We start from the raw sequence: 25,869 nt of genomic DNA, 5'->3' as shown, positions 1-25,869 counted from the left end.
GTCACCTTTATCAGATTGTAAACTTGGTAAGGGTGGACACTTGGCATTCATTGGTTCCACAAGTTCGTTAGTACCCCTTGTATGCCTGACACTGCTCTAGACAGGCAATATAACGTAGTGGTTAAATGTGCCAACGGTGAGGCTGGGCGGGGTGGCTCACGAATGTAATCCCAGCACTTTGGGAGGTCAGGGCAGGAGGATCCATTGATCTTAGAAGTTTGAGACCAGCCTGGGCAACATAGGGAGACTCCGTCTGAATGAATTAATGAATGAGCGAGTTGATCGTGGTTTGGATTTTGGCAGTATGACCTTGGGCAAGTTAATTACCTTCTCTATGCCTCAAAATTCTTATCTGTAAAACGGGATTAAAAATGCCCTCCTCAAGGATAAAATGAATTAATAAAAACACTGGTTAAGCATTTGCTATTCTGGGCATTGGGTATACAGCACTAAATAAAGAAAGATGAGGTTTCTGTTGGTATAGAGCTTACATTCTAATTAAAGACAAAATAACAAGTAAACAAGATAGTTTCACATACTGAGTTTTGCTCTGAAGAAACAAATAAGATATGTACTGGACCTAGAGAATGGTGGCTATTTTTGATTGGGTGGTCAGGGCGAACCTCTGAGGAGATAGCTTTTGAGCTGAGATCTTCAAATTCTGAGGGGTAGGAGGGGAGAAATATTTGATTATTATTTTCCCTTCACAGACAAGAGGCAGCATTACTTGGCAGAATCTTGCTAGGCAGCGAAGTGTGATAGAATAGGCCCTGGAGTTTGGGCCTGGTTTGGCTATTAACTAGCTTTGTGATCTTTGATGGATTCCTTACTCTTACTGTCTTTGATAGACATGTACTTTAGTACTTAAAGTTTTTACTGCTGGGAAGATGTTCAAGGCGCTAATAGAGTATAAAGGAGAAGTATACCTTGTAGACCAGGCGTTAACTTCCCAGGGCAACTTAGAGGCGCTCTTCTTTCCTGGAGGGGGAAAAAAGGAAAAAGACTATTTGTTTCTTGGTGGGAAAATGACCCTGAAAGAAAGTTGACTCTTTTTTTTTTTTTTTTTTTTTTTTGAGACGGAGTTTTGCTCTTGTCATCCAGGCTGGAGTGCAATGGCGCGATCTCAGCTCACTGCAACCTCTGCCTCCCGGGTTCAAGAGATTCTCCTGTCTCAGCTTCCTGAGTAGCTGGGATTACAGGCGCCCGCCACTACACCCGGCTCATTTGTGGTATTTTTAGTAGAGATGGGGTTTCACCATGTTGGCCACAGTGGTCTCGAAGTCCTGACCTCAGGTGATCAGCCCGCCTCAGCCTCCCAAAGTGCTGGGATTACAGGCGTGAGCCACCGCCCCCAGCTGACTCTTTTGTAATAATGAGCTGGAACAAATTGATGGTTCTTTATGACTAGATGTGCCACATACTCTGTAACTAAGTTAAATTGCATGGGGTTTCTTCTCTTGGAACTGGGAAACGTGTCTCACATCTCAGTACTTTTATTAACAGCTGACTTTAGTCTCAAAGCTTCTTTGCTTGCTGAGAAAAGACTGCGTGCACCAAAATTAATAAGCACCCTCACTCTTGGTGATCTCTTACAGTATTACCCAGTTAGGGTTACATGTCAGGTTTTCCATTTGCGCTGTGGCTTGGTCTGTTTGGGATTTGTACTACTAAGAAATTCCTTTTGATGAAAGAGCAGAGTGGTTTTTAAAAATCAGTCATTTCATCTTTTTTTTTTTAATGTTACTTTCTGTTTTTAAAGTTTATTTTATTTAAATAGTTTTTTTGTAGAGATGGGGGAATCTTCCTGTGTTGCTTAGGCTGGTCTCAAAATCCTGGCTTCAGGCCATTCCCACCTTAGCCTCTGGAGTAGCTAAGACTACAGGCCCTACCACTACATCCAGCTAATTTAAAAAATTTTTACTTTGTAGGCCAGGCGCGGTGGCTTATGCCTGTAATCCCAGCGCTTTGGGAGGCCGAGGCCGGTGGATTACCTGAGGTCGGGAGTTCGAGACCAGCCTTACCAACAAGGAGAAACCCTGTCTCTACTAAAAATACAAAAAAATGAGCCGGGCATGGTGGCCCATGCTTGTAATCCCAGCTGCTTGGGAGGCTGAGGCAGGAGAATTGCTTGAACCCAGGAGGTGGAGGTTGCAGTGAGCCGAGATCAAGCTATTGCACTCTAGCCTGGTCAACAAAAGCAAAACTCCACCTCAAAAAAAAAAAAAAAAAAAAAAAAAAAAAAATTTTTTTTTTTTTTTTTTTTTTTTTTTTTTTTTTTACTTTGTAGACACAGGATATTGCTATGTTGCCCAGGCTAGTCTTGAACACCTGGACTCAAGCAGTCCTCCTCCTACCTTGGCCTCCCAGTTCACTGGGATTACAGGCATGAGCCACCGTGCTCAGCCACTTTCTGTCTTTTTTTTTGGAGATAGGGTATTGCTCTTTCCTCCAGCGCTGCAGTGCAGTGGCGTGATCACAGCTCACTCAAACCTTGCACTCCCTCCTGTATTAGCCTCTGAAATAGCTAGGACTACAGGAATGCACCACCATGACTGGCTAATTAAAAAAAAAAATTTTTTTTTTTTGTAGATACGGGGTCTTCTCAAGTTGCCCAGATTAAAAGAAATGTGTTTCTAAAATGTCCTAAGAGGTTCACATTTGCAAAGGAACTCAGTCATTTGTTCTAATGCATTTTCTTACATTAGGTGTAATTGAAAAGTGATCCTCTCGTCAGAGATGTCAAAAACAAACAAATCCAAGTCTGGGTCTCGCTCTTCTCGCTCAAGATCTGCATCAAGATCTCGTTCTCGGTCATTTTCGAAGTCTCGGTCCCGAAGCCGATCTCTCTCTCGTTCAAGGAAGCGCAGGCTGAGGTAAGGGGGTGTGACTTTGTATATTGAGATAATCATTGCATCAGTTGATGTGGATGTTTGAAGATCTTTTGTTAGACTTTTCCTGTGAGTGTCAAATGGACTGGGGGGTGCAGGGTTGGGCTATAAGATATTCTAGGTCTCTTTAAACTACAAATCCAGATCAGCTTTGATTGCCATGCTGATTGCCTGATTCCTTTCCTCTGCCAGCACATAGTATTTCCCACCCACTTTGGAAGAAAGAACATTTATTTTTATTTGAGCTGCTTGCTTCAAATCTCTATAGCTGATTATTTTTCACCAAAGTATTTTTGAAGGCTTGAACCAAAGTTTATTTGCATCACGGCAAAGAAAGGATAGCTGAGAGGATTAATAATATGAACAACATGGCAAGGAAAAGAAGCTTCAACTCACTAAAATAAACCTACAGAAACTTACCAGGAGTAATTTGTATACAATGTGCCAATTACTAACAAGCTGCATCTATTTAGTAAATGTATCTTAAAACTTTTTAAAAATCACTGTTGAAAACATCACTTTATCTTACTAAATATGAGAACAGTTCTTTTGAATTTATTGCCAATATTTCCTAATTCAGTCAGTTTTCACACCTTCAGGTGGATTTCCCTATTTTAATTATGTCTTGGAATAGGATGCCAAACCTCCAGCGTCTTTCCTCTCTTGGTGTGTTGTGAGTTGAATTTTTCATTCTTTAAAAGTGTTTAAACTTTCTTCTGTGGATAGATAAGAAGCTTTTAGTAGATACAAGTTTCTATATGTGAGTTTGGGAAATATTGGTGTATTTAAATTGGTGTGCTAAAGGGGAATCTGTACATTTTCATTCTTTTTCTCACAAGTATATTAGCAAGGAGATGATTTGTCATGTTTGACACTTGGAACCCCTGCTGTTTATTTCAGATGAGTATCTAGAATCCTTGTCTTAGATGAATTGATTACGAAATTTGAAATAAACCTCAGAAGTCAGTGATTAAACTTTTACTCTTGATGATTTCCAGAGCCCTATAGTACTTCTAAGGGGTCTGTTAAAGGATTAGTGGTTTTGTTTTTTTACCATTTAACAAAAACAAAGTAGATATTAAATGGAGTCTATGAGAAGCCAGCCTGAAAAATTAGGTATGCATAAATATTGAAAAGGGAAACCCTAAATTTATTTACCTCAGGAAATTGCTTTTAAAGCCATGGGACAAGCAAGACTCTTAGTAACTCCTACCCTGTACCCAGAATCTTGATTTAGGGAGTTTAAATGTCAGTTTTAGCTCATTTGGTTATGAAAGATACCTTTTTAAAATTTAATCTAGTAACTGGAAGAAACTAAATAATTGGTTCAAAACCAAGAGGCTATGCAACCAAAACTGAGAGACAAAATTGAATTGAAAAATGTTAACCAACTCTGAAGTATTTATGACAGCTGGAATTCCGGGCAGTTCTTTTCTCCTTGTTCTGCAAATCATTTGGCACTTGCTCACTGACTTGGCAAATGAGGAAAAAATATTTTAGGAAGGCAGTATGTGCTGGGGTAGGTCTAGAGACACTTTACATGCTATCATATACCTAGAAGAGACTTTTCTGGAGGAATTTCTCCACTAGAAAGTATGCTTTTATACTTGATTGTGGTCTGACTTCTCTGTTTTTTAGAAACAGATAAATTTGCCACTGGATGTTCAATTTTTATTTCTGGCTTATCTGTTTCATGGTTTTTTCTTTTGTTTTCCCTCTCCTGCAAGGAAAGTATCTATCCAGAGAGTTTGAGAAACCATGCCTTTAAATTAACTAACTGCTGAGTTCTACAGAATTGGAGAAAATTGATTATTTCCTTGTATTTCACAGACTGTATCCTTTTAAGTGACATCTCTTAAATAACTTCATTTGCAATCTGCAGAGACTCATTTTCCTGCATCTGTGCAAAGACTGTGAGTTTTGGATGCAGTATGCCCAGGGCCCTCACTAGTAATTGGTAACAGAAGCAGCAGTAGCCTGTGAGGATGGGAACATGAATTAAACTCTCCTTAGTGCTGGTGGTGGATCACCTCCCTCAAGCATAGCCCTTTAATCGGGTCATATTCACTTTCATAATCTGCATCTGCCTCTCCCTTCTTTTCTTATATTGTTACTGTTTTCAAATGAAAAGTGTGGAAGGTAAGTTTTTTTTTAATTGTACTTACTTGCAGTAACAACCAGCAGTAAGATATATCTTTGCCAGTTGCTCTTATTCATGGTGTAGATAAAAAAATCTGAGTACAGTGGGCAATAAATAGTGGAAAACCAATCCCACTTTATCTTTAGATTAAATCGAATGTACTTTCTTCTTAAAAATACTGTTTTGTTTAGTTGTTAAATCCTGAAAAAAAAAAACTGGTATATTTGCTAAATGGAGTTATTTGGAAGAACAAAAACGCATCTGTTCCCAGTCAGATATGAGAAAGCCTGCTGATTAACTGAAGAGTTTTTATTCTATATGTAAAGAAAATATTATTTGAAAGTTTTCTAGTAAATTTTACTTATTTGTAGCCAGCTGCTTAGGAGTAGTGGTTAATGTTAATGATCTATATCATAGTAGATAGGAAAAGTGGATCCAAGAACCCCAGTGGATTTTTATACCAACATACGTAATTTTTGGCTTTTTGATGGAAGCAGAGTTTCTCATCATTGATAAGCCTGACACTCAGGAATGTACAGTTAGGTTACTATCAGGTCCCGGTGGTTCTGGAAATTCACCTTGCTCTACCAGAGTTATATATTGTTAAATGGAGAAGAACACAACAGTAGCCTTCTGTGCACACCGGGGTGGGGGTGTTTTTTAGTTACTCTTTGCTAACTTCATGTGTCCTTGGGTACTTTATGGTCAGATAGTGCCCTCTTGTGGCACCTAGTTAAGATCATGTAGCTCAGCCACAGAAATATGACCTAAGTAGTCAGACCATTTCCATTTAAAAAAACAATATTTTATGTTTTGCTTATGTGATTTTAGTAAGTTCTTTTAAGCTTTGAGCAGATGCATTATCCAAGTTTTCTTTGGTGTATACCTGTTGTAACTATACTTTTACGATCCCAAGCCTTAGTGGTATCTAAGAAGTTCATCCCGCACAAGGGGGAGAGAGCTGACTAGGATGGAGTGTGGAGTGTTACCACAGTGTAGGTAGGGGTCAGAGTACCTGTCTAGGTACCACAGCTTGCAGTTTTTCTCTCATTTCCAATGACCTGGAGCCCTGTTAAAATCCCCATGCCTTTGAAACTGTAAGCTATTATTATGGTATATTAAAATGGTCTTTGTGTAGTTTACTACCTTAAGAAAATGTTGATAGTTTCTCAGTCACTGTAGAAGTACACCTCCATTTTAAATGGGCTGCAATATGAATGAAGTGACCTGTGTTTCATCACTTGTTCAAATGATTCTTATCCATGTTTTCGTACTTAGTAAGGGCCATATGTAGTGGGATTAAATATTTGTGCCCTTGCTTTGAAAACAAAACTGAAAGTGAATGGCACATAAGGGCAAGGATTTCAGAACAGATTTTTCTTGAATAAAAATGTTTGTGTCAAAAATTCAAACATTTGTCTCTTTCCTTTCCATTCCAGTTCTAGGTCTCGTTCCAGATCATATTCTCCAGCTCATAACAGAGAAAGAAACCACCCAAGAGTATATCAGAATCGGGATTTCCGAGGTCACAACAGAGGCTATAGAAGGCCCTATTATTTCCGTGGGCGCAACAGAGGCTTTTATCCATGGGGCCAATATAACCGAGGAGGCTATGGAAACTACCGCTCAAATTGGCAGAATTACCGGCAAGCATACAGTCCTCGTCGAGGCCGTTCAAGATCCCGGTCCCCAAAGAGAAGGTCCCCTTCACCAAGGTCCAGGAGCCATTCTAGAAACTCTGATAAGTCGTCTTCTGACCGGTCAAGGCGCTCCTCATCCTCCCGTTCTTCCTCCAACCATAGCCGAGTTGAATCCTCTAAGCGCAAGTCTGCAAAGGAGAAAAAGTCCTCTTCCAAGGATAGCCGGCCATCTCAGGCTGCCGGGGATAACCAGGGAGATGAGGCCAAGGAGCAGACATTCTCTGGAGGCACCTCTCAAGATACAAAAGCATCTGAGAGCTCGAAGCCATGGCCAGATGCCACCTACGGCACTGGTTCTGCATCACGGGCCTCAGCAGTTTCTGAGCTGAGTCCTCGGGAGCGAAGCCCAGCTCTCAAAAGCCCCCTCCAGTCTGTGGTGGTGAGGCGGCGGTCACCCCGTCCTAGCCCCGTGCCAAAACCTAGTCCTCCACTTTCCAGCACATCCCAGATGGGCTCAGCTCTGCCGAGTGGTGCTGGGTATCAGTCTGGGACACACCAAGGTCAGTTCGACCATGGTTCTGGGTCCCTGAGTCCATCCAAAAAGAGCCCTGTGGGTAAGAGTCCACCATCCACTGGCTCCACATACGGCTCATCTCAGAAGGAGGAGAGTGCTGCTTCAGGAGGAGCAGCCTATACAAAGAGGCAAGTATCTCATTTCCCCTGCCTGGTTGTGTTTTTATCTCACTAGCTGGCAGTTTAATTGTAATGTGATCTAAGTTAGAGCTCTGATTAATGGTAAAAGGTAATCCCTATTTCCTAGACTTTTCATTAGTAAACATTTAAAGCATCACACAAGGAAACCTTTAGGTTAACTCTAGCTTTCCTACCTTCCTGAATTTGTATTGCAGCATAAACTTTCTTTAGACTACTCTGCAATGATGTTTTCACATTTAAAATTTGCCTTGGATTCTACCAATGTAAGCCAAAGAACAGTAGAGATTTGTGGGTCAGCTATCAAAAAAAAGTATGGTCTTTGCCAAAATGAATGGCCATTGGAGCTCTTAGACCCTCTAGCACCCACCATCTACTATGTTCGATCTGCATCAGCCTATCATGGTGAAGAGCTGCACCCTCAATACCCTCCGGTTGAGGAGACTGGGCAGAATGGGAAAGGCCAAGGCTTAGTCCAGGAAGGCCTTGTTTTAAAACCACAAGGTGGGTCTATGTCCCAGTAGAAGCCAACACGGCTGCGTGTTAGGAGAGGACATGACAGTGCTTCCGTCTTTCTCCCCTGGGGGACACGGTGAGTTGGAACATGAATCTTTGTTTGTGTGGTTGGATGGATTGGGATGGCAGAGAGGTTACAGGGAAGTTGCATTGGGACCAGGTTGTAGTCAAGAGGGGCTAACCCAGCAAGCGGCTCCCCTTATTTTTTCTTCTATCGTATTTAGCATAGTTTTTGATCCCTTGATTCTTCTTGGCTGTATTAATACAACTTTGACTTGATTAGGCTTTCTGCATTAATGGTACAGATGAGATGTTTTGAATCTGTACTTGCCTTCAGTAAGTCTGTTTTATTTTATTTATTTATTTCAATAGGTTTTTGGGCAAGTAGGTGGTGTTTGGTTACATGGATAAGTTTGTTAATGGTGATTTCTGAGGTTTTGGTGCACCCATCACCCGAGCAGTGTACACTGTACCCAGTGTGTAGTTTTTTATCCTTTGCCCCCTCCCATCCTTCTCCCTGAGTTCCCAAAGTTCATTATATCATTCTTATGCCTTTGGGTCCTCATAGTTTAGCTCCCAAGTAAGTCTATTTTAAAACGTAAGTTTTGTTCCATGCCAGGACTGTGAATCTCTTTAGAAGACTTGAGCATGAGCTCCGCTTTTCCATAAGAAACAGAATGATGATTTTTGCTGCTGTCACCCTCTCCCCCATTAACATGTATTTTGTTTTTATTTGTGTTCACAGTATATTTCGTATTTAGATCTTCTAGGTGACTTGAAGCAAATTTGAAGTCTCTTTTTAGACTTGTATTTCCAAATGTGAGTTGTATAAAAGCAAAACAGTCCAAGGTTGAACATTCTATGTTAACTTTGCTGAAAGCAGATTTTAAGTGACTGAGTGAAGGTTGGGTAAGACCTTAGTTATTTTTTACCCTAGATCACATTACAGGTAAGTAGGTTTTTGTTTTTGTTTTTTAGTATCCTAAAAATTACTTTTGTTGTTCTCTTTGGTTGCTTTTGTAAGACACAACTCCATGGATCATATATTTTTCTCTTAATTGCCAAGTTCATAGAACTGTGAATGGCAGTTTTCAGAAATTATTACGAAGTAACCACATAGAAAGTCCTTTGGTAATACTGGAATCCATAAGACATGTTTTTTTCAGAGAATCAAAAACCAAAAACGGTAAGGCGCTATTTTAGAGCAAGTTGTTAAGAAGCCTCTTGTGTGTCTCTCTTGTGTTTTTATAACTAGATATCTAGAAGAGCAGAAGACAGAGAATGGAAAAGATAAGGAACAGAAACAAACAAATACCGATAAAGAAAAAATAAAAGAGAAAGGGAGCTTCTCTGACACAGGCTTGGGTGATGGAAAAATGAAATCTGATTCTTTTGCTCCCAAAACTGATTCTGAGAAGCCTTTTCGGGGCAGTCAGTCTCCCAAAAGGTACAAGCTCCGAGATGACTTTGAGAAGAAGATGGCTGACTTCCACAAGGAGGAGATGGATGATCAAGATAAGGACAAAGCTAAGGGAAGGAAGGAATCTGAGTTTGATGATGAACCCAAATTTATATCTAAAGTCATAGGTGCAAATAAAAACCAGGAGGAGGAGAAGTCAGGCAAATGGGAGGGCCTGGTATATGCACCTCCAGGGAAAGAAAAGCAGAGAAAAACAGAGGAGCTGGAGGAGGAGTCTTTCCCAGAGAGATCCAAAAAGGAAGATCGGGGGAAGAGAACCGAAGGTGGGCACAGGGGCTTTGTGCCTGAGAAGAATTTCCGAGTGACTGCTTACAAAGCAGTCCAGGAGAAAAGCTCATCACCTCCCCCAAGAAAGACCTCTGAGAGCCGAGACAAGCTGGGAGCAAAAGATTTTCCCACAGGGAAGTCTTCCTTTTCTATTACTCGAGAGGCACAGGTCAATGTCCGGATGGACTCTTTTGATGAGGACCTCGCACGGTGAGATGTGCTCCTTCTTGATTCTCAGTGCTTTAGTGGCCTAAGTGGTGTCTCCTAGCCTTTCTCCCTGGGGACATTCTGCTGTATTCCCCCTTCTGTCTTAAGCTTCAGTGGTGATACTTTCATGTCCACCTGTGTTCACTGGAGAGTATGTGTCACAGAGTGATTGTGTGCTTTGAAGGGGGGCAGTATCCCTGGGGTGATGAACTATCTCTTCAGTCCTTAGTGACTGGCTCACTCTCTGTTCATCACTGCACCCCCAAGTCCAATACTGTTTCTCGTATTTAAGATAGCTTTGCCTGTGAAGCCATCCTGGATCCACTTGTTCGTTCCTAGCTGGGTCACCAAAGTCTATAGGACAGCCCTTCCCCATCAAATAACGTAGCAATTTTATTGTATTGTATTTTTGGTACAGTCTCTCTTTTTTTTTTTTTTTTTTTTGAGACGGGATCTCCCTCTGTCACCCAGGCTGGAGTGCAGTGGCGCAATCTCCGCTCACCACAAGCTCCGCCTCCTGGGTTCACACCATTCTCCTGCCTCAGCCTCACGAGTAGGTGGGACCACAGGCCTCCACGCCCAGCTAATTTTTTGTATTTTTAGTAGAGATGGGGTTTCACCGTGTTAGCCAGGATGGTCTCGATCTCCTGACCTCGTGATCCACCAACCTTGGCCTGCCAAAGTGCTGGGATTACAGGCGTGAGCACCACACCCAGCCCAGAATCTCTCTCTGTCACCCAGGCTGGAGTGCAGTGGTGCACTCTCAACTCACTGCAACCTCTGCCTCTCGGGTTCAAGCGATTCTCCTTCCTCAGCCTCCCCAGTAGCTGGGATTACACGCACCTGCCACCACACCTGGCTGATTTTTATATTAGTAGAGGCTGGGTTACACCACGTTGGCCAGGCTGATCTCAAACCCCTGACTTCAGGTGATCAGCCTGCCTTAGCCTCCCAAAGTGCTGGGATTACAGGCGTGAGCCACCGTGCCTGGCCACAATTTTAGAGTTAAGGAAGGCGATACATCTACCCCTTGTCCCCTAAACTTTAGGAAAGAGTTGGGAGGCCAAGGCTGACTGGTTTTTTACTTGATGTAAACTACTCAGCCAGCTGGAAGTCTGTGTGAACAGCATTCCAGCCACACCCCACTCCCGCTTCATGACATCACCTCCCTGAGTGGCCTTGGCTGGTCATGCTAGCTGATCTTCTTATTGATTGATTGAAATGGAGTCTCGAACTCCTGGGCTCAAGTGATGCTCCTGTCTCTGCCTCCCAAAGTGTTGAGATTACAAGCATGAGCCACTGCAGCCAGCTGTAGTTCATCTTTTAAAATACTTTCTCATTTGTTGGGTGTGTTAAAACCAGCAGTGACTAAGGTTTAACACTTCACACCACTTGAAGATTCCAGTAAGAAAGAGAAGAGAGAGATTTTGGATATCCTTTTCCATAGTTACAGTGCATTGAGGTTACTTTCAACTTCGGTAGGAAGAAAATAAGTTTATGGATAGATTTAAAACTCTTCAAAAAAGTCTTTTTATGGTTTTAATGTTCTTTCTCTATACTGTGTTCTAATTGGGCCTCCCCGTATTTCTTTTTCAGACCAAGTGGCTTATTGGCTCAGGAACGCAAGCTTTGCCGAGATCTAGTCCATAGCAACAAAAAGGAACAGGAGTTTCGTTCCATTTTCCAGCACATACAATCAGCTCAGTCTCAGCGTAGCCCCTCAGAACTGTTTGCCCAACATATAGTGACCATTGTTCACCATGTTAAAGGTGAGTCCAGACCCTGGCCTGCTTCAGGCTTGTGTTCCACACTTAGAAGAAGGATGAATGGGTGGATAAGGAGTTTTGGGGGGTCTTGTATCTCATCTAAAAGGCCTTTGAAGCTAGGGGCTGGCTTGAAGGAAATTCCGTTTAAGAAGCAGTTTCCATATTTTAATTGCAGAGCTTGGCATTTTGAAATGCTAGTAACCTGTGACCAAGAGAACAGGTTAAATCCTTAACACAAAGATTTAAAATGGTTGAAAACTGAGAAGCCAATAGCAAAATGACTTTTCTAGCATCTCTGTCTTCTGCCCTCTAAGTGATCTCTTACGGACCTTGTGGTGTGAATTTCTTCCCCAAAGTATTCTATCATCCCCCTGGGCAAATGGAGTTGGGCAGGTTAGGGAATGGCTAAGAGAAGTGATGGAGAAGCTGGGTTGGGCCAGTTGCAGGTTCCATCTGAATATAAACTCAAGCAAGAGTTGGTGCTGTGCTTCCGAGGAGAATAAGCTTCAAGTTTCTCTGTCTTAAGACATGGGAGCTGCTGTGGAAATCTAGTGCCCAATATGGGACTGTGTTTGAACCAGCCATTTTTCTTTCCTCTTCCCAGTATGTTTATTGTGTGGGTGTAACTACTTCAGTTGCATCTCTGTGGTTACCGGTTCCTGCAAAAGAGTTAAAACATTGTGTCTGCCTTTGGTAACATAATGTGTTTCTTTTTTTTTTTTTTTTTTTTTTTTTGAGACAGAGTCTTGCTCTGTTGCCCAGGCGGGAGTGCAGTGGCGGGATCTCAGCTCACTGCAAGCTCCGCCTCCAGGGTTCACGACATTCTTCTGCCTCAGCCTCCCGAGTAGCTGGGACTACAGGCGCGCGCCACCATGCCCGCCAATTTTTGTATTTTTAGTAGAGATGAGGTTTCACCGTGTTAGGATGGTCTCGATCTCCTGACCTCGTGATCTGCCCACCTCGGCCTCCCAAAGTGCTGGGATTACAGGCTTGAGCCACCGTGCCCGGCCCATAATGTGTTTCTTTTAATCCCAACAGAGCATCACTTTGGGTCCTCAGGAATGACATTACATGAACGCTTTACTAAATACCTAAAGAGAGGAACTGAGCAGGAGGCAGCCAAAAACAAGAAAAGCCCAGAGATACACAGGTAAGGACCATGGCCTTATACTGGAGGTTGTAATAAAAGACTTTGTATCAGACATTAAACTCACCTTGTTAAATTTTGCTGCTAATGCACCTTTAATACGAAATTTACGGTAACATCCTTCAGACTCTAAGCTATAGGCATTTATATTTGAGAGTGTACAGGACATGCTTTGGGACAACAGTCTGTCACATTGGGCCTGAGGAAAACAGCTCTCTTGACATAGATTAACTCCTATATTCTTGGAAGCTAGCAAATGTTAGCCTGAAATTACTGTGAGTTTCTGTAGGTAGAGCAAATGCTAGTTTCTTTTCTTTTCTTGTCTTTTTTTTTTTTTTGAGACGGAGTCTTGCTCTGCCACCTAGGCTGGAGTGCAGTGGCGCGATCTCGACTCACCGCAACCTCTGCCTCCCAGGTTCAAGCAATTCTCATGCCTCAGCCTCCCAAGTACCTGGGATTACAAACGTGCGCCACCATGCCCAGTTAATTTTTGTATTTTTAGTAGAGACAGGGTTTCACCATGTTGGCCAGTCTGGTCTCGAACTCCCAACCTCAGGTGACCTGCCCGCCTCAGCCTCCCAAAGTGCTGGGATTACAGGCATGAGCCACTGCACCCAGCCTAATGCTAGTTTCTTTAGGTAAGCCTGTATATTAATATTTCATGGTAGTTTAATCATGGGTAGTTGGATTCTTTTGGAAGAATTTGCCTGGGGGCTAGAGGCGGGAGCTTGTAGGATTATCTCACAGAATTTTAAAGCCCAGCAGGTTTAAAGACTATTCCATTTGGTTGTGGGAGTCAGTTCAGTGGATAGGGACTAGAAACAAAGTTGGCCTTACCTTTAAGGCTATGGGTGAGTCCATCTTTCTGTGTGTCGCAAAACCGGGAGAGAACAAAAACCTCTAACTTCGGTTACACTTTGGGAACCTGGGAGTGTGTGTGTGTGTGCATGCGCACACGCCTATGGGAGAGTATAAGTATATAAGAGTAAAAGTAATACAGATGTAAGTCATGAAACGTAAGGAAAAATAATGCCTGTGAATCTGTTAGCCAACTTAGGAGCTAGAATATTACCAATATCATATTCACACAATGGAATACTATATTGTTTTGTATTTTCAATTTTAGGAGAATAGACATTTCCCCCAGTACATTCAGAAAACATGGTTTGGCTCATGATGAAATGAAAAGTCCCCGGGAACCTGGCTACAAGGTGAACTGTTGATTTGATCAGTAATTCCAACAAAATGAGTGCGTTGGGCATGAACTTGACAGAAATGTGTTTGTTTAAATTACTCTCTACTTAAGTTTGTGTTTTTCTTTTAAGGATGGGCATAATTCTAAAAATGAACTACAAAGGGTTAATTTTTATTAAATGTATCAACAACCTTTGTGAAGTGGTTAGAATATGGTAAATGACCCCAAAGTCTATTGAGGTGAGCTTGAGAAAAAAAAGAGAGGAGTTTTGGAACAAGTGCCCATGATGAGAGAAGAAACTTTTTGTGATATTTTTCTGCTTGTAAGTATTATCAAATCAACTGTATACATGCACTATTTCCAACCATGATTTCAGAAAGACATGCATGTCAGAGAAGAGTGAAATATTCATGTCTTAACTTAAGTAGACTGTTTTTAAACAGCTGGTCCAGTTTTTTTTCCTAACATTGTACCATATCTATCATCTGTCAATTATTGTTACTTTAAAGCTAAAGATTACTTTGATGGCCCAGCTACATTTGCAATGATGTGCACGTAAACACTGTTACTAAGAGGTTAAAGCTTGTATACAATCTTTTACTGTGAAATAACTGAATTGGGCTTTAAAAAAATCTTAGTATTTATTGATCTTCATTCACATATACAGTTGAAATTTAAAGTAACAGATGGTTATTCCAATGCTGCTGAAACCTTTTCTAAAAAATACTTGTTTTGTTGGTTGAATGTGATGAGAGGCGCTCTTGGGCAGTCTCTTTTCTCTCCCACCCCTCTTTCCTCCTCCGAGTACCCCTTCTCTAGCTTGGCACTAGCCATGTAAAACCCAAGGTTTTCTTTAAAACATCAGAAGAGATCTCATTCTCCATGCCCCAAAAAAGCCAACTCATTGGAGGTGTTACCCCTGGGAGCAATGTTGCATTTGTCTTTTTGTCTTTTTTTTGCTCTTTGGAGGATGCAGAGGCCCAGTTCCCTCTGTTAGGAAACAAGTGATAAAACAATAAACGGCCAGGCAAGGTGGCTCAAGCCTGTAATCCCAGCACTTTGGGAGGCTGAGGTGGGCGGATCACCTGAGGTCAGAAGTTTGAGACCAGCCTGACCTACATGGTGAAACCCCGTCTCTACTAAAAATACAAAATTAGCTGGGTGTGGTAGTGCATGCCTGTAATCCCAGCTACCTGGGAGGCTGAGGCAGGAGAATCACTTGAGCCTGGGAGGTGGAGGTTGCAATGAGCCGAGATTGCGCCATTGTACTCTAGCCAGGGCAACAAGAGCAAAACTCTGTCTCAAAAAAAAAAAAAAAAAAAAAAAAAAGAAACCTAGTTTCTGCCACTCCTGCTGTTAATTAAACTTTTTTTTTTTTTTAAGTTTAGTAGTTCATATATGTAAACTGTTAATGCAGAGTGAACTGCTCATTTCTTCCTCCCTGAGTTACCTCCATGAGACAAATCCTAGTGTAGGATGTCCTGGAACTACCATGCACCTTTGCCTCACTGAGTTTCCCAAGAATTGTTGAAAGCCTTTGCTGCAGTGGTCTGGGCAGGTGTGCTGTTGCTGCTGCAAAACATACCTTCATAGAGCTGAACTGCTTAGGAAGCTAGCAGGGAAGTTTTTTCCTTCCTTCCCTCCTCCCTTCCTCCATTCGTCCCTTCCTCCCTCCCTTCCTCCCTCCCTTCCTTCCTCCCTTCCTCCCTTCCTCCCTCCCTCCCTTCTTCCCTCCCTTCCTCCCTTCCTTCCTCCCTTCCTCCCTTTCTCCCTTCCTCCCTCCCTTCCTTCCTCCCTTCCTCCCTTTTTCTTTGCTTTCTTTCCCCCTTCCCCTTCCCTTCCCGTTCACCCGGTAATACCAGTTTATGAATTTCCCATAGTTTTTGATACTCCCTTTCTAGAGAAATTTCTCAGTATAACTCAGGGTTTTGAAGGCTGCTTAAGTCTTCCATTGTCCCTCTTTGGACTCAATACTCAGATAATTCCAAGTGGAGGATAAGCCATGCATGGATGCTACAGTATAGGTAGGGGAAGGTGAGCATTTCTACTTAGTTGTGGCTAATCCTGAGCCAGCCCAACCACCTACTTTTCCAGAGCTAATTTTAGCCTTCTCAACATTTTTTTTTTTTTTTTTTTTTTTTGAGAGAGAGTCTCGCTCTATTGGCCAGGATGGAGTGCAGTGGTGCGATCTCAGCTCAGTGCAACCTCCACCTCCTGGGTTTAAGCGATTCTTCTGCCTTAGCCTCCCTAGTAGCTGGGATTACAGGCACACGCCACCTCGCTTGGCTGATTTTTGTATTTTTAGTAGAGAACAGGGTTTTGGTTGTTGCCCATGCTGGTCTCGAACTCCTGAGCTCAAGTGATCTGCCTGCCTCGGCCTCCCAAAGTTCTGGGATTAGAGGCGTGAGCCACTGCACCCGGCCAGCCTTCTCAACTCTAAACTAGCCAGAGTCATTACTGGGCCAGAAAGGAAACAAAGTGAGATCAATGCATAGCATTTTCAGAAGGCCAGCATCATTGTTTTGGAGAACTGGCTTGGGTTCTGTGAGGGATCCTTATGGAGTAACTTCTGTGGGACATCCTGCATCCCTTCCAAGCTTGGGTGAGATGCCTCACATTTCCCAGTGCTTCCTCTGCACCCCTCCATTGGAGTAAAAACCACAGTTTGTGGGATGGTTGAGTTGACAGCTCTGAATCCCAGAAACCTTAATTTTGGCTTATCTTTTGATAGGCTGAGGGAAAATACAAAGATGATCCTGTTGATCTCCGCCTTGATATTGAACGTCGTAAAAAACATAAGGAGAGAGATCTTAAACGAGGTAAATCAAGAGAATCAGTGGATTCCCGAGACTCCAGCCACTCAAGGGAAAGGTCAGCTGAAAAAACAGAGAAAACTCATAAAGGATCAAAGAAACAGAAGTACGTAAGCGCCTGTCACCCCTTTCAGACTCTTAAGTTTCTTGTCTGCCCCCTTTGGGCTATACACCAGAACTTTCAAATCAGAGGAGTTTAGGGTTAGTAATTATAGCAACTTGTTTCTTCTTTTAATCCATGTAAATGTCAAGTAGGGTCCCTAGTTTGAAAACAATTTCTACATCAAAATACTGTGATCTTTGTCCAAAGAAGGCTTCATGAGAGAAGTTAATCTGTTAAATTGACCACAGGGATGGTGTGGAGAATCATTAGACTCATTTGGGAATTCCTTTTGCAGTTTTAGATGTGCCTTTTTTCATCACACATTTTCATGGGGAAGTTGTATTTTAGAAATGGCCCAAAGTCATTGTCAAGTAATAACACCGTTTAGTCAAAGAAACAGGGTGGAACTAGATAGGACATGATAGTTGATCTTAAATGCCTTTTAAACTAGTTTTACAGACAGTTCCAAGAGAGGTGTTCCAGGTACTCCTTAAACAAAGGTGGCATTGTTGAACTTTGTGGGGCAACATTCATGCCTATGTCCTGAGGTTTCTGTTTATGTTTTTGAATGTTCCATGACTTTTTAATCATGTGTCACGAAAAGTAGCACAGTTGAAGCCCTATACCTTCTGGTAAGAAGCAACACTTCTGCTGATTTTGAACTTTAGCTGGCAAGCATTTTTTTTTTTTTTTTTTTTTTTTGAGATAGAGTCTTGCTCTGTTGTCTAGGCTAGAGTGCAGTGGCATGATCTCGGCTCACTGCAACCTCCGCCTCCCGGGTTCAGGCGATTCTCCTGCCTCAGCCTCCTAAGTACCTGGGATTACAGGTGCCCACCACCATGCCCAGCTAATTTTTTGTATTTAGAGATGGAGTTTCACCATGTTGGCCAGGCTGGTCTTGAACTCCTGACCTCATGATTCACCCACCTCGGCCTCCCAAAGTGCCGGGATTGCAGGCGAGAGCCACCATGCCCGGCCGCGTTTTTATATCAATTTTCTGATAACCCCTTGAGATAAGTTGAACAGTTGGTGTGATACCCATTTTGCCCATTTGAAAGATAAGCCAAGCTTAGAATAATGTGCCTTATGATCACAAGTATTGGCCGGGTGCAGTGGCTCACGCTTGTAATCTCGGCACTTTGGGAGGCTGAGGCAGGCAGATCACGTGGTCAGGAGTTTGAGACCAGCCTGGCCAATATCGTGAAACCCTGTTTCTACTAAAAAAAAAAAAAAAAAAAATTATCCTGGCATGGTGGCGTGCGCCTGTAGTCCCAGCTACTCGGGAGATAAGGCAGGAGAATTGCTTGAACCTGGGAGGCGGAGGTTGTAGTGAGTGGAGTTCTCACCACTGCATTCCAGCCTAGGCGAGAGAGTGAGACTTCATCTCAAAAAAAAAAAAAAAAAAAAAAAAATCACAAGTATCAGCTGACCTCAAACGCGGATCTTTTGTTCTACTTTGTCTCCCATTCCAATGTGTTACTTATGCATTAGGAGCCTTGGCAGCTTTTGGGGCTGCCCATAGATAAAGAACCTGCGAATCCTCAGCAGGGAATGGAAGTGGTAGTACAGTAGTGCCTGGGCCGCCACTTAGAAGTGGAACATGAACCCCTTCAGCATTTCAGAGTTGAGTCTGAATAACTGACTCTGATTTCCTCTGCCTGGAACACATGCCCCTACCTCTGACTTGCTATGTGACTTTGAACTAGTCCCCTGCAAACCCCCGTATTCTGTGATTTTTTTTTTTTTTTTCTTTGGAGACACGATCTTGCTCTGTCACCCAGGCTTGGAGTGCAGTGGCACAATCATAGCTCACGGCATCCTCGAACTCCTGGGCTCAAGTGATCCTCCTGCCTCAGCCTTCCAACTAGGCTGAGCTAAGAGTACAGGTGTGCACCATGTTGCCCGGCTAATTTTTAAAAATTTCTTGTAGAGACGAGAGCTTGCTATGTTTTCCATGCTGGTCTTGAACTCTTGGCCTCAAGTGATTCCCACCCACCTCCTTGGCCTCCCGAAGCACGGAATTACAGGCATGAGCTACCACACCTGGCCTGTTTTGAGACAGGGTCTTGCTCTGTTGCCCAGGCTGGAGTGCAGTGACGTGATCACTGGCCTACTGCGGCTTTGACCTCCTGGGCTCAAGTGATCTACCCATCTCAGCCTCCCAGTCAGCTGGGACTACAGGTGTATACCATCATGCCTGGCTAATTTTGTATTTCTTGTAGAGTTGAGGTTTTGCCATGTTGCCCAGGATGGTCTAGAACTCCTGGGCTCAAGCAATCTGCCTGCCTTGGCCTCCTAAAGTGCTGGGATTACAGGCATGAGCCACTGTGCCCAGCCAGAACTTTTTTATATAACTGAAGAATGACTTATCCAGGTCACATAGCTAATAAGAAACAATGCTGGCTGGGTGCGGTGGCTCACACCTGTAATCCCAGCACTTTGGGAGGCCGAGGTGGGCGGAGCATGAGGTCAAAAGATTGAGACCATCCTGGCCAACATGGTGAAACCCTGTCTCTACTAAAAATACACAGATTAGCCGGGCATGGTGGTGGGTGCCTGTAATCCCTGCTGCTCGGGAGGCTGAGGCAGGAGAATCCCTTACACCCAGGAGGTGGAGGTTGCAGTGAGCTGAGATCGCACGACTGCACTCCTGCCTGGCGACAGAGTGAGACTCCATCTCAACAACAACAAAAAAAGAGACAATGCTAAGACTCAAATTTGAGGCCTTTTGAGAGTCTTTTTTTCTTTTTTTTTTTTTTTTTTTTTTTGAGATCGAGTCTCACTCTGTCACCCAGGCTGGAGTGCAGTGATACGATCTCAGCTCACTGCAACCTCTGTCTCCTGGGTTCAAGTGATTCTCCTGTCTCAGCCTCCTGAGCAGCTGGGTAGCTGGGATTACAGATGCTTTCCACCACACCCAGCTAATTTTTGTATTTTTAGTAGAGATGGGGTTTTGCCATGTTGGCCAGGCTGGTCTCGAACTCCTGACCTCAAGTGATCCAGCTGTCTTGGCCTCCCAAAGTGCTGGGATTACAGGAGAGAGCCACTACGCCCAGCCAGAGAGTCTTATTTTTGGAAACCTCTTGAAATAGCACGGATGTTTAGTGGGGTCAAAGTTGAAGTTACATGAATCCTATGACAGTAACTTAGATTTCCCCTTTGTATGAGTAAGTGTGTGTGGGTGAGGAGCAGGGAGCACGATGCCTTTCATAATGGAAGACTGAGGGAGGGAAGGACAATGATAGGTTACTGACATTTGGCTGGCTCTGCTACTCCTCTACTCCTGGGATCCTGGCCTTGCCGCCCCCTAGAGGTATTCAGTAACCTCCGCTATCACATGGCAGGGCTGGTACTGACTTTAGTACATAGATAATGACTCATCATATTAAGCTAATTTGCCCTAGTCTGTAATTTCCCCTAGATGAAGGAAAGGGAAGGGAAATAACTCTGGGAAGAGTTACGCCAGATCCTAGGCTTAGTCGCACAACCTGTTTGAGCTCAGTGGGAGGTAATATGTGGAGTTGTGGTATAATTAGTCAGAGCTAGGTTAGAATCCGGACTCTGCTCGGCTCTCTCACCTGAGCCTCCTACCTATAAAATGAGGGAAATAATACGGAGTTGTATTGCCCTTTACTGCATGCCAGCTATGTTGGTGTAAAGTGTTTAAACACGGTGTTTATTTAGAGAACCCTATAAGACAGGTAGCATTCCTGTAAGAAATAAAAGTAATGGAAAGCACTAACAGATGATAATATACAAAGCTCTTTATCTGGCCCAGTACCAGATACTTTGGAGCTCTCAATATAGTGTTAATTTCCTTCTCCCTTATTAATTCATGCCTGTATCTTAGACTGAGCTACTGGAGGCCATGGACTGTGTTTTGTTGCTGCTTCTGTGTATGTCATGTGTTTATCACAGACTCAGACATAGATGTGTCACTGAACATGACTGACAGAATTGAGAGGAAGTATCTTGGATGGGTAGGTTGGGGGTGAGCTGGTTTTATAAGGTTACTCATCGTCAGTTTCTTCCATCACAGGCACACTTTTGATTGCCCTGTGCTTATCCATGAGGCCCCAGCCAAGCAGTGTCCCCTAGAAGATGATTGATCACCCTGGCTCTTCTCTTTTCACAGGAAGCATCGGAGAGCAAGAGACAGGTCCAGATCCTCCTCCTCTTCCTCCCAGTCATCTCACTCCTACAAAGCAGAAGAGTACACTGAAGAGACAGAGGAAAGAGAGGAGAGCACCACGGGCTTTGACAAATCAAGACTGGGGACCAAAGACTTTGTGGGTCCAAGTGAAAGAGGAGGTGGCAGAGCTCGAGGAACCTTTGTAAGACCTTCCCCTATCCCCCTTTCTCTAAGCCCCTTGCTCCTACCAACTCTGATTATGTTTCATCAGAATACCGGTTTTGTTGCCTTTGACATAAGTAATCCAATCCAAAGACCCTGGAATCTTTGGTTCTCCTTCCCACATTTCCTGGCCTTTCCATTTTTTGTTACTTTTCTGTTCATAATCACTTAGCTAGAAAGCCTCTTATGGCTTCTGGTCTCAGAACTTCCCCCCACTTACCTTGACTACTGCTATTTATATGGAGGCCCTTGGGGCAGGTTTGTCCTCTGTAGGCTGCAGACTTGAGATGAGCAGAAAGGGAATGGATGGAAACCAGCTGACCAGCATATGACTGGAAGACAGCTGTCTATTCTACACCAGAAAAGTGTTTGAACAAAAAGCACGGGGGTTTGTTCCCCATTCCTGGCATGATCCTTTGTTCCTTTTTCCCTCATTTATTGCAATAGCAATTTCGAGCCAGAGGAAGAGGCTGGGGCAGAGGCAACTACTCTGGGAACAATAACAACAACAGCAACAACGATTTTCAAAAAAGAAACCGGGAAGAGGAGTGGGACCCAGAGTACACACCCAAAAGCAAGAAATATTACTTGGTATGTGTCTGGGGATAACCAGGAAGGGTCAGAGGGCCGTTGACACACACAGTAGCTGATACCAAGCCTTAATTAGTTTGTCCAAAATTGCGATTAAATGTATGTGCAGGAATATTGCACTGGGGCGTGTGTACTTCGCATAGTGCTAACTAGATGGGTGTCCTCTAGAGAGACAGTCCTGGTCTTCAAAGAGTTTATCATTGAAGATATTTATGGATTCCAAGATAAGCAAGAAGCATTGGTCTTGTCTTTTTAGTCTGTCAACTTGTTTTACTGCTCACCCACCACCAACCTCAGCCTCCCTCATTTCTGTGGATAGAGCCATAACCCTTCCCTGATGCTGCTGTCCCTCTCTGCCACTCCTTCATGCAAGAATGACAAGAAAGACCGCTCAGGATCTCTTTGAGGAAAGGGATGTCTCTCCAAAATGAAATGCCACTGGGGCTTCTCTCATCTAGGCTGTTGATCATTCCTGTGCACTCTGGGCCTCCCTCAGATTAAGACTTTTATAGGCTGAAGTACCTGACCTTAAGTGAGCTCTCTTGGCCTTGGTATGTAACAGCAGGCTAAGATCCAAGCTGGTGTGAGTGTTATAACTAAGGTAAAGGAGCAGCTGAATCTCCATCACTTGCCAGAATGGCTGGAGTGGATCTGTATTGTCAGTTGGACAGCTAGGAAACAGGTTGTGTGTGGATGGCTGTGCGTGGCCACCATCCCTTTTCTAGGGTTGCTGCTGCTGGAAGCTGCTTTGAGGCTACTAGAGGATCTTTGAACTTACCTCTAGGGAATTGTAGTTGGCTGGGCCTGGGTTAGGTGCTGGAGTGGGACTGCTGTAGGGGAAAGATTAAAGGCCCTCTCCCTTGCCCCTATCTGCCACCTGATGGAATATTGCCAGCCTGATTCATTTGGTGTGAACAAGCAGCCATGGTCAGAAGAAGCTGACACTTCTGCTGAGCTGAGCTCCAACAGCCTAAGACCCTAGCTTGTGTGGGGGGTGGTTTAGACTCTGAAGTCATGGGGCTGATAAGGTAATGACTGCTGGTTTTCAAAATGCTTTCTCATTCATTGTTTGATTGGATCCCTCCTTCTGTCTCATGAGATTGTCAGAGCAAGGATTGTTTGAAATGTAGGTTAATCCTTTCCTTGAACTAAGTGAAAAAGAAAAAATGAGATGTAGGTTAAGTGTTTTTCCTACCCTGTCACACTGCCTCCTTGGATAAAATGGGAGATACAAAATGAATGTGGAGGTGGAGGCTCAGGAAGAGCCCCAGCCCCAACATTGGATTCTGAGCATTTGGAGTGCAGTGGCATGATCTTGGCTTACTGCAGCCTCTGCCTCCTGGATTCAAGCAGTTCTCCTGCCTCAGCCTCCTGAGTAGCTGGGACTACAGGCACACACCCCCATGCCTGGCTAATTTTTTTTTTTTGTATTTTAGTAGAGACGGGGGTTTCACCTTGTAGCCCAGGCTGGTCTCGAAATTCTAAGCTCAGACAATCTGCCCGCCACGGCCTCCCAAAGTGCTAGGATTACAGGCATGAGCCACTGCACCCAGCCACATTGCCTCCTTTCTTAGCTGCCTAACAACCCAGTTCACATGGAGTTTCACGTTTTGGTGTGATTGGCTTTCTCAAACCCATCCTTTGAGAGAGGATATACTAAATCATATGGAGTTCTTAAAGTTCCTAAGCTGTTTCCTCGTTTGCAGAGTGGGAGGTGGTAATGATAAGGGTAGACAGGAGGATTAAATGAGATAGTACATAAATGTCTGACTTCAGTGCTTAGTGACGTTTTTATTTTCTTTAAACTATTAAGGGTTCATGCTCAGTGAATCATCATCGTCAGTCATCATTACAATGCCTTAAAATTCCTAAATCACCCAACTGATATTCTCGTGGATCTGAACCATTGGCATTTTTGGAGCGGGGGACAGGGAGAAGTGCAGAAAAGGAGCAGAAGGCTGGGTTAGGGCACAGGTTCTTTTGGGAAAGGCACATTTGGGTGGGTGCAGAGAAGACAGCTCTGGCCACATCTTGTTCACTCTGGCACTGATGGCAATTTTCTTTCCCCTCAGCATGATGACCGTGAAGGTGAAGGCAGTGACAAGTGGGTGAGCCGGGGCCGGGGCCGAGGAGCCTTTCCTCGGGGTCGGGGCCGGTTCATGTTCCGGAAGTCAAGTACCAGCCCCAAGTGGGCCCATGACAAGTTCAGTGGGGAGGAAGGGGAGATTGAAGACGACGAGAGTGGGACAGAGAACCGAGAAGAGAAGGACAATATACAGCCCACAACCGAGTAGGGGCCACCCTTGACGGGATTCCTGCCCAGGGGAGAGAGGCGCTGGGAAGATGGCTGGTGAGGGGCCTAACAGAGGAACCTCAAGAAGATTCTGAAAATCCTGCCCCCCACCAGCCACGCAGATTGTACTACCGCGAAAGGCATCCCTGGCGCTGTCTCCCACTGGACAGAGGCGGCTGGCCATGGAGCCCCGGGGGTCAGGCCCAGCTCTTGAGCAGAACACAACGCATTGGGCTTTAGCTGTTTTTCTCATTTGTTGTTGGTGTGTGGGGTGGGGGCAGGGGTAGGGCGGGAGAGCGATGTTGGATTTTTGTTTCCTATTAGAAACCAACAGTTTTGTTCTAATTTCATTTCATTTGGAGCTAAGATGACTAATTTGATGATTTTCCATCTCTTCTCCCCTGTCCTGATTTTAAAAGCCCCCTCCTTTTTTTTTTTCTTTTTTTAGGCATATGTAGTAATATTAGAAACATTTAATTTGGGAAACTTTGATTCTTGAAAGAGAAAACAAAGCATGTGAATAAACTTTGAAGTGTTCACCTCAGTTTGGGACCAAACTGCTTGGATCTTTGTAAAAACCGGTTTTGTATGTCAAGGAGGAGTTTAAGGCCTTTCCGACCACCTTGTGTTCCCCTCTTCTGCGCAGCCATGTATCACGTGGAGTTGCTCCTTCCCACACCTCACGTGCCCCCGAGCCCTGTTTCCTGATTTCTTCTGGGCTGGACTTCCCCGTTCTCCACCAGCAGCTCCAGTATCCCAAACTTTCTAGTCCTGCTGATCCTCCCAGCAACGGGGTGGAAACTGGAGGGCAGTGTCTGGTCTGTTTTCTAAGAAACTTATGAATTCTATTATCTTTACAAATATAAGATGAGAAAATTTTTTCAATATTTTTTATTAATCTTTTTATAAAATGAAAAGAAACTCCTATGATCGATTAAGGAAGGTGGTTATGGCTGGGTGGTTCATAGGGTTTTTTTGGGTTTCTTTTTTTTTTTTTTTTTTTTTTTTTTAAACCTTAAGCTGTTTAAGTTGAAGCATTCTCAGATGTTTGGGGGGAAACATCCTCTTAAAATGGGTCCTTGTGCTTGCCTTCTGGGGAGGCGGTCCTGAGCAGGTGAATCATAAGGCATTTATGCATATGTTATATGCGGACTGCACCCACCTCTCCCCCCCAGCCTTTGCCTCTTGGGTTGTTGTGCTGCTTTCCCCTTACTTTGCTACATTTCTATAGTTAAGTTGGTTTTACTTGAATGATTCATGTTTAGGGGGAAAATGAAAATCTCCCTTAAAATTTGTTTCAACTCCTCCTGCAAATAAAATAAATGAAGTGGCAGATGTAAACGGGCTCTGTTCATTGTCACCCTGAGTGTGTGTGTTGAGGGTGGTAGATAACTTCCCATGGCACTTTCAGAAAACCTGAAAGACAAAGGGGACTGTGGGACCTTGTGCAGGCTGCTGGAGTCCCAGACACAGTCGTTCCTGGGAGGAGCATTGTGTACCTTGGACACCCCAGGAGAAACAGATTTTTTTCCACTGGTGTCATAGGCAAGGACTTTGGCTTCCTTCATGGTGTGGGGCAGGGATCAAGGGATGTGGTTAGTAGGCTCGGCCTTCTACCTGAAAGAGCTTATCCCACATGGACTGGCCATAGGGTGGGCCCTAACCTTCAGACTCCTGCCGGCTGGGGACTCAACTGTGAGCAGAAATCTTGGAAGCTCGTAAAGTTCATTCTCCCGGCCTAACCCAGGGAGAACCTGG

At 43.8% G+C, this 25,869-nt stretch overlaps 1 protein-coding gene across 4 annotated transcripts in view; it reads left to right on the top strand.

The window, feature by feature from the left end:
* The window catches only part of THRAP3 (thyroid hormone receptor associated protein 3), a 73,755-nt gene extending 48,303 nt beyond the window's left edge, over positions 1 to 25,452 (top strand). For all 4 annotated transcript variants that reach the window (XM_063627895.1, XM_055255742.2, XM_063627893.1 and 1 more), the window contains 10 exons: positions 2,706 to 2,873; positions 6,468 to 7,370; positions 9,151 to 9,852; positions 11,446 to 11,618; positions 12,654 to 12,765; positions 13,889 to 13,973; positions 16,689 to 16,876; positions 21,009 to 21,207; positions 21,675 to 21,818; positions 23,891 to 25,452. In XM_063627895.1, coding sequence (XP_063483965.1) covers positions 2,737 to 2,873; positions 6,468 to 7,370; positions 9,151 to 9,852; positions 11,446 to 11,618; positions 12,654 to 12,765; positions 13,889 to 13,973; positions 16,689 to 16,876; positions 21,009 to 21,207; positions 21,675 to 21,818; positions 23,891 to 24,112 — 2,865 coding nt within the window. In that variant the 5' untranslated portion in view covers positions 2,706 to 2,736 and the 3' untranslated portion in view covers positions 24,113 to 25,452. The remainder of the gene's footprint in view (positions 1 to 2,705; positions 2,874 to 6,467; positions 7,371 to 9,150; positions 9,853 to 11,445; positions 11,619 to 12,653; positions 12,766 to 13,888; positions 13,974 to 16,688; positions 16,877 to 21,008; positions 21,208 to 21,674; positions 21,819 to 23,890) is intronic.
* Positions 25,453 to 25,869: the final 417 nt, after the last annotated feature.

The sequence above is a fragment of the Symphalangus syndactylus genome, chromosome 12, assembly GCF_028878055.3.
Source record: "Symphalangus syndactylus isolate Jambi chromosome 12, NHGRI_mSymSyn1-v2.1_pri, whole genome shotgun sequence".
Classification (NCBI taxonomy): domain Eukaryota; kingdom Metazoa; phylum Chordata; class Mammalia; order Primates; family Hylobatidae; genus Symphalangus; species Symphalangus syndactylus.
Note: the sequence above shows the minus strand (reverse complement) of the source record. Positions and strands in the feature narration are given on the sequence as shown.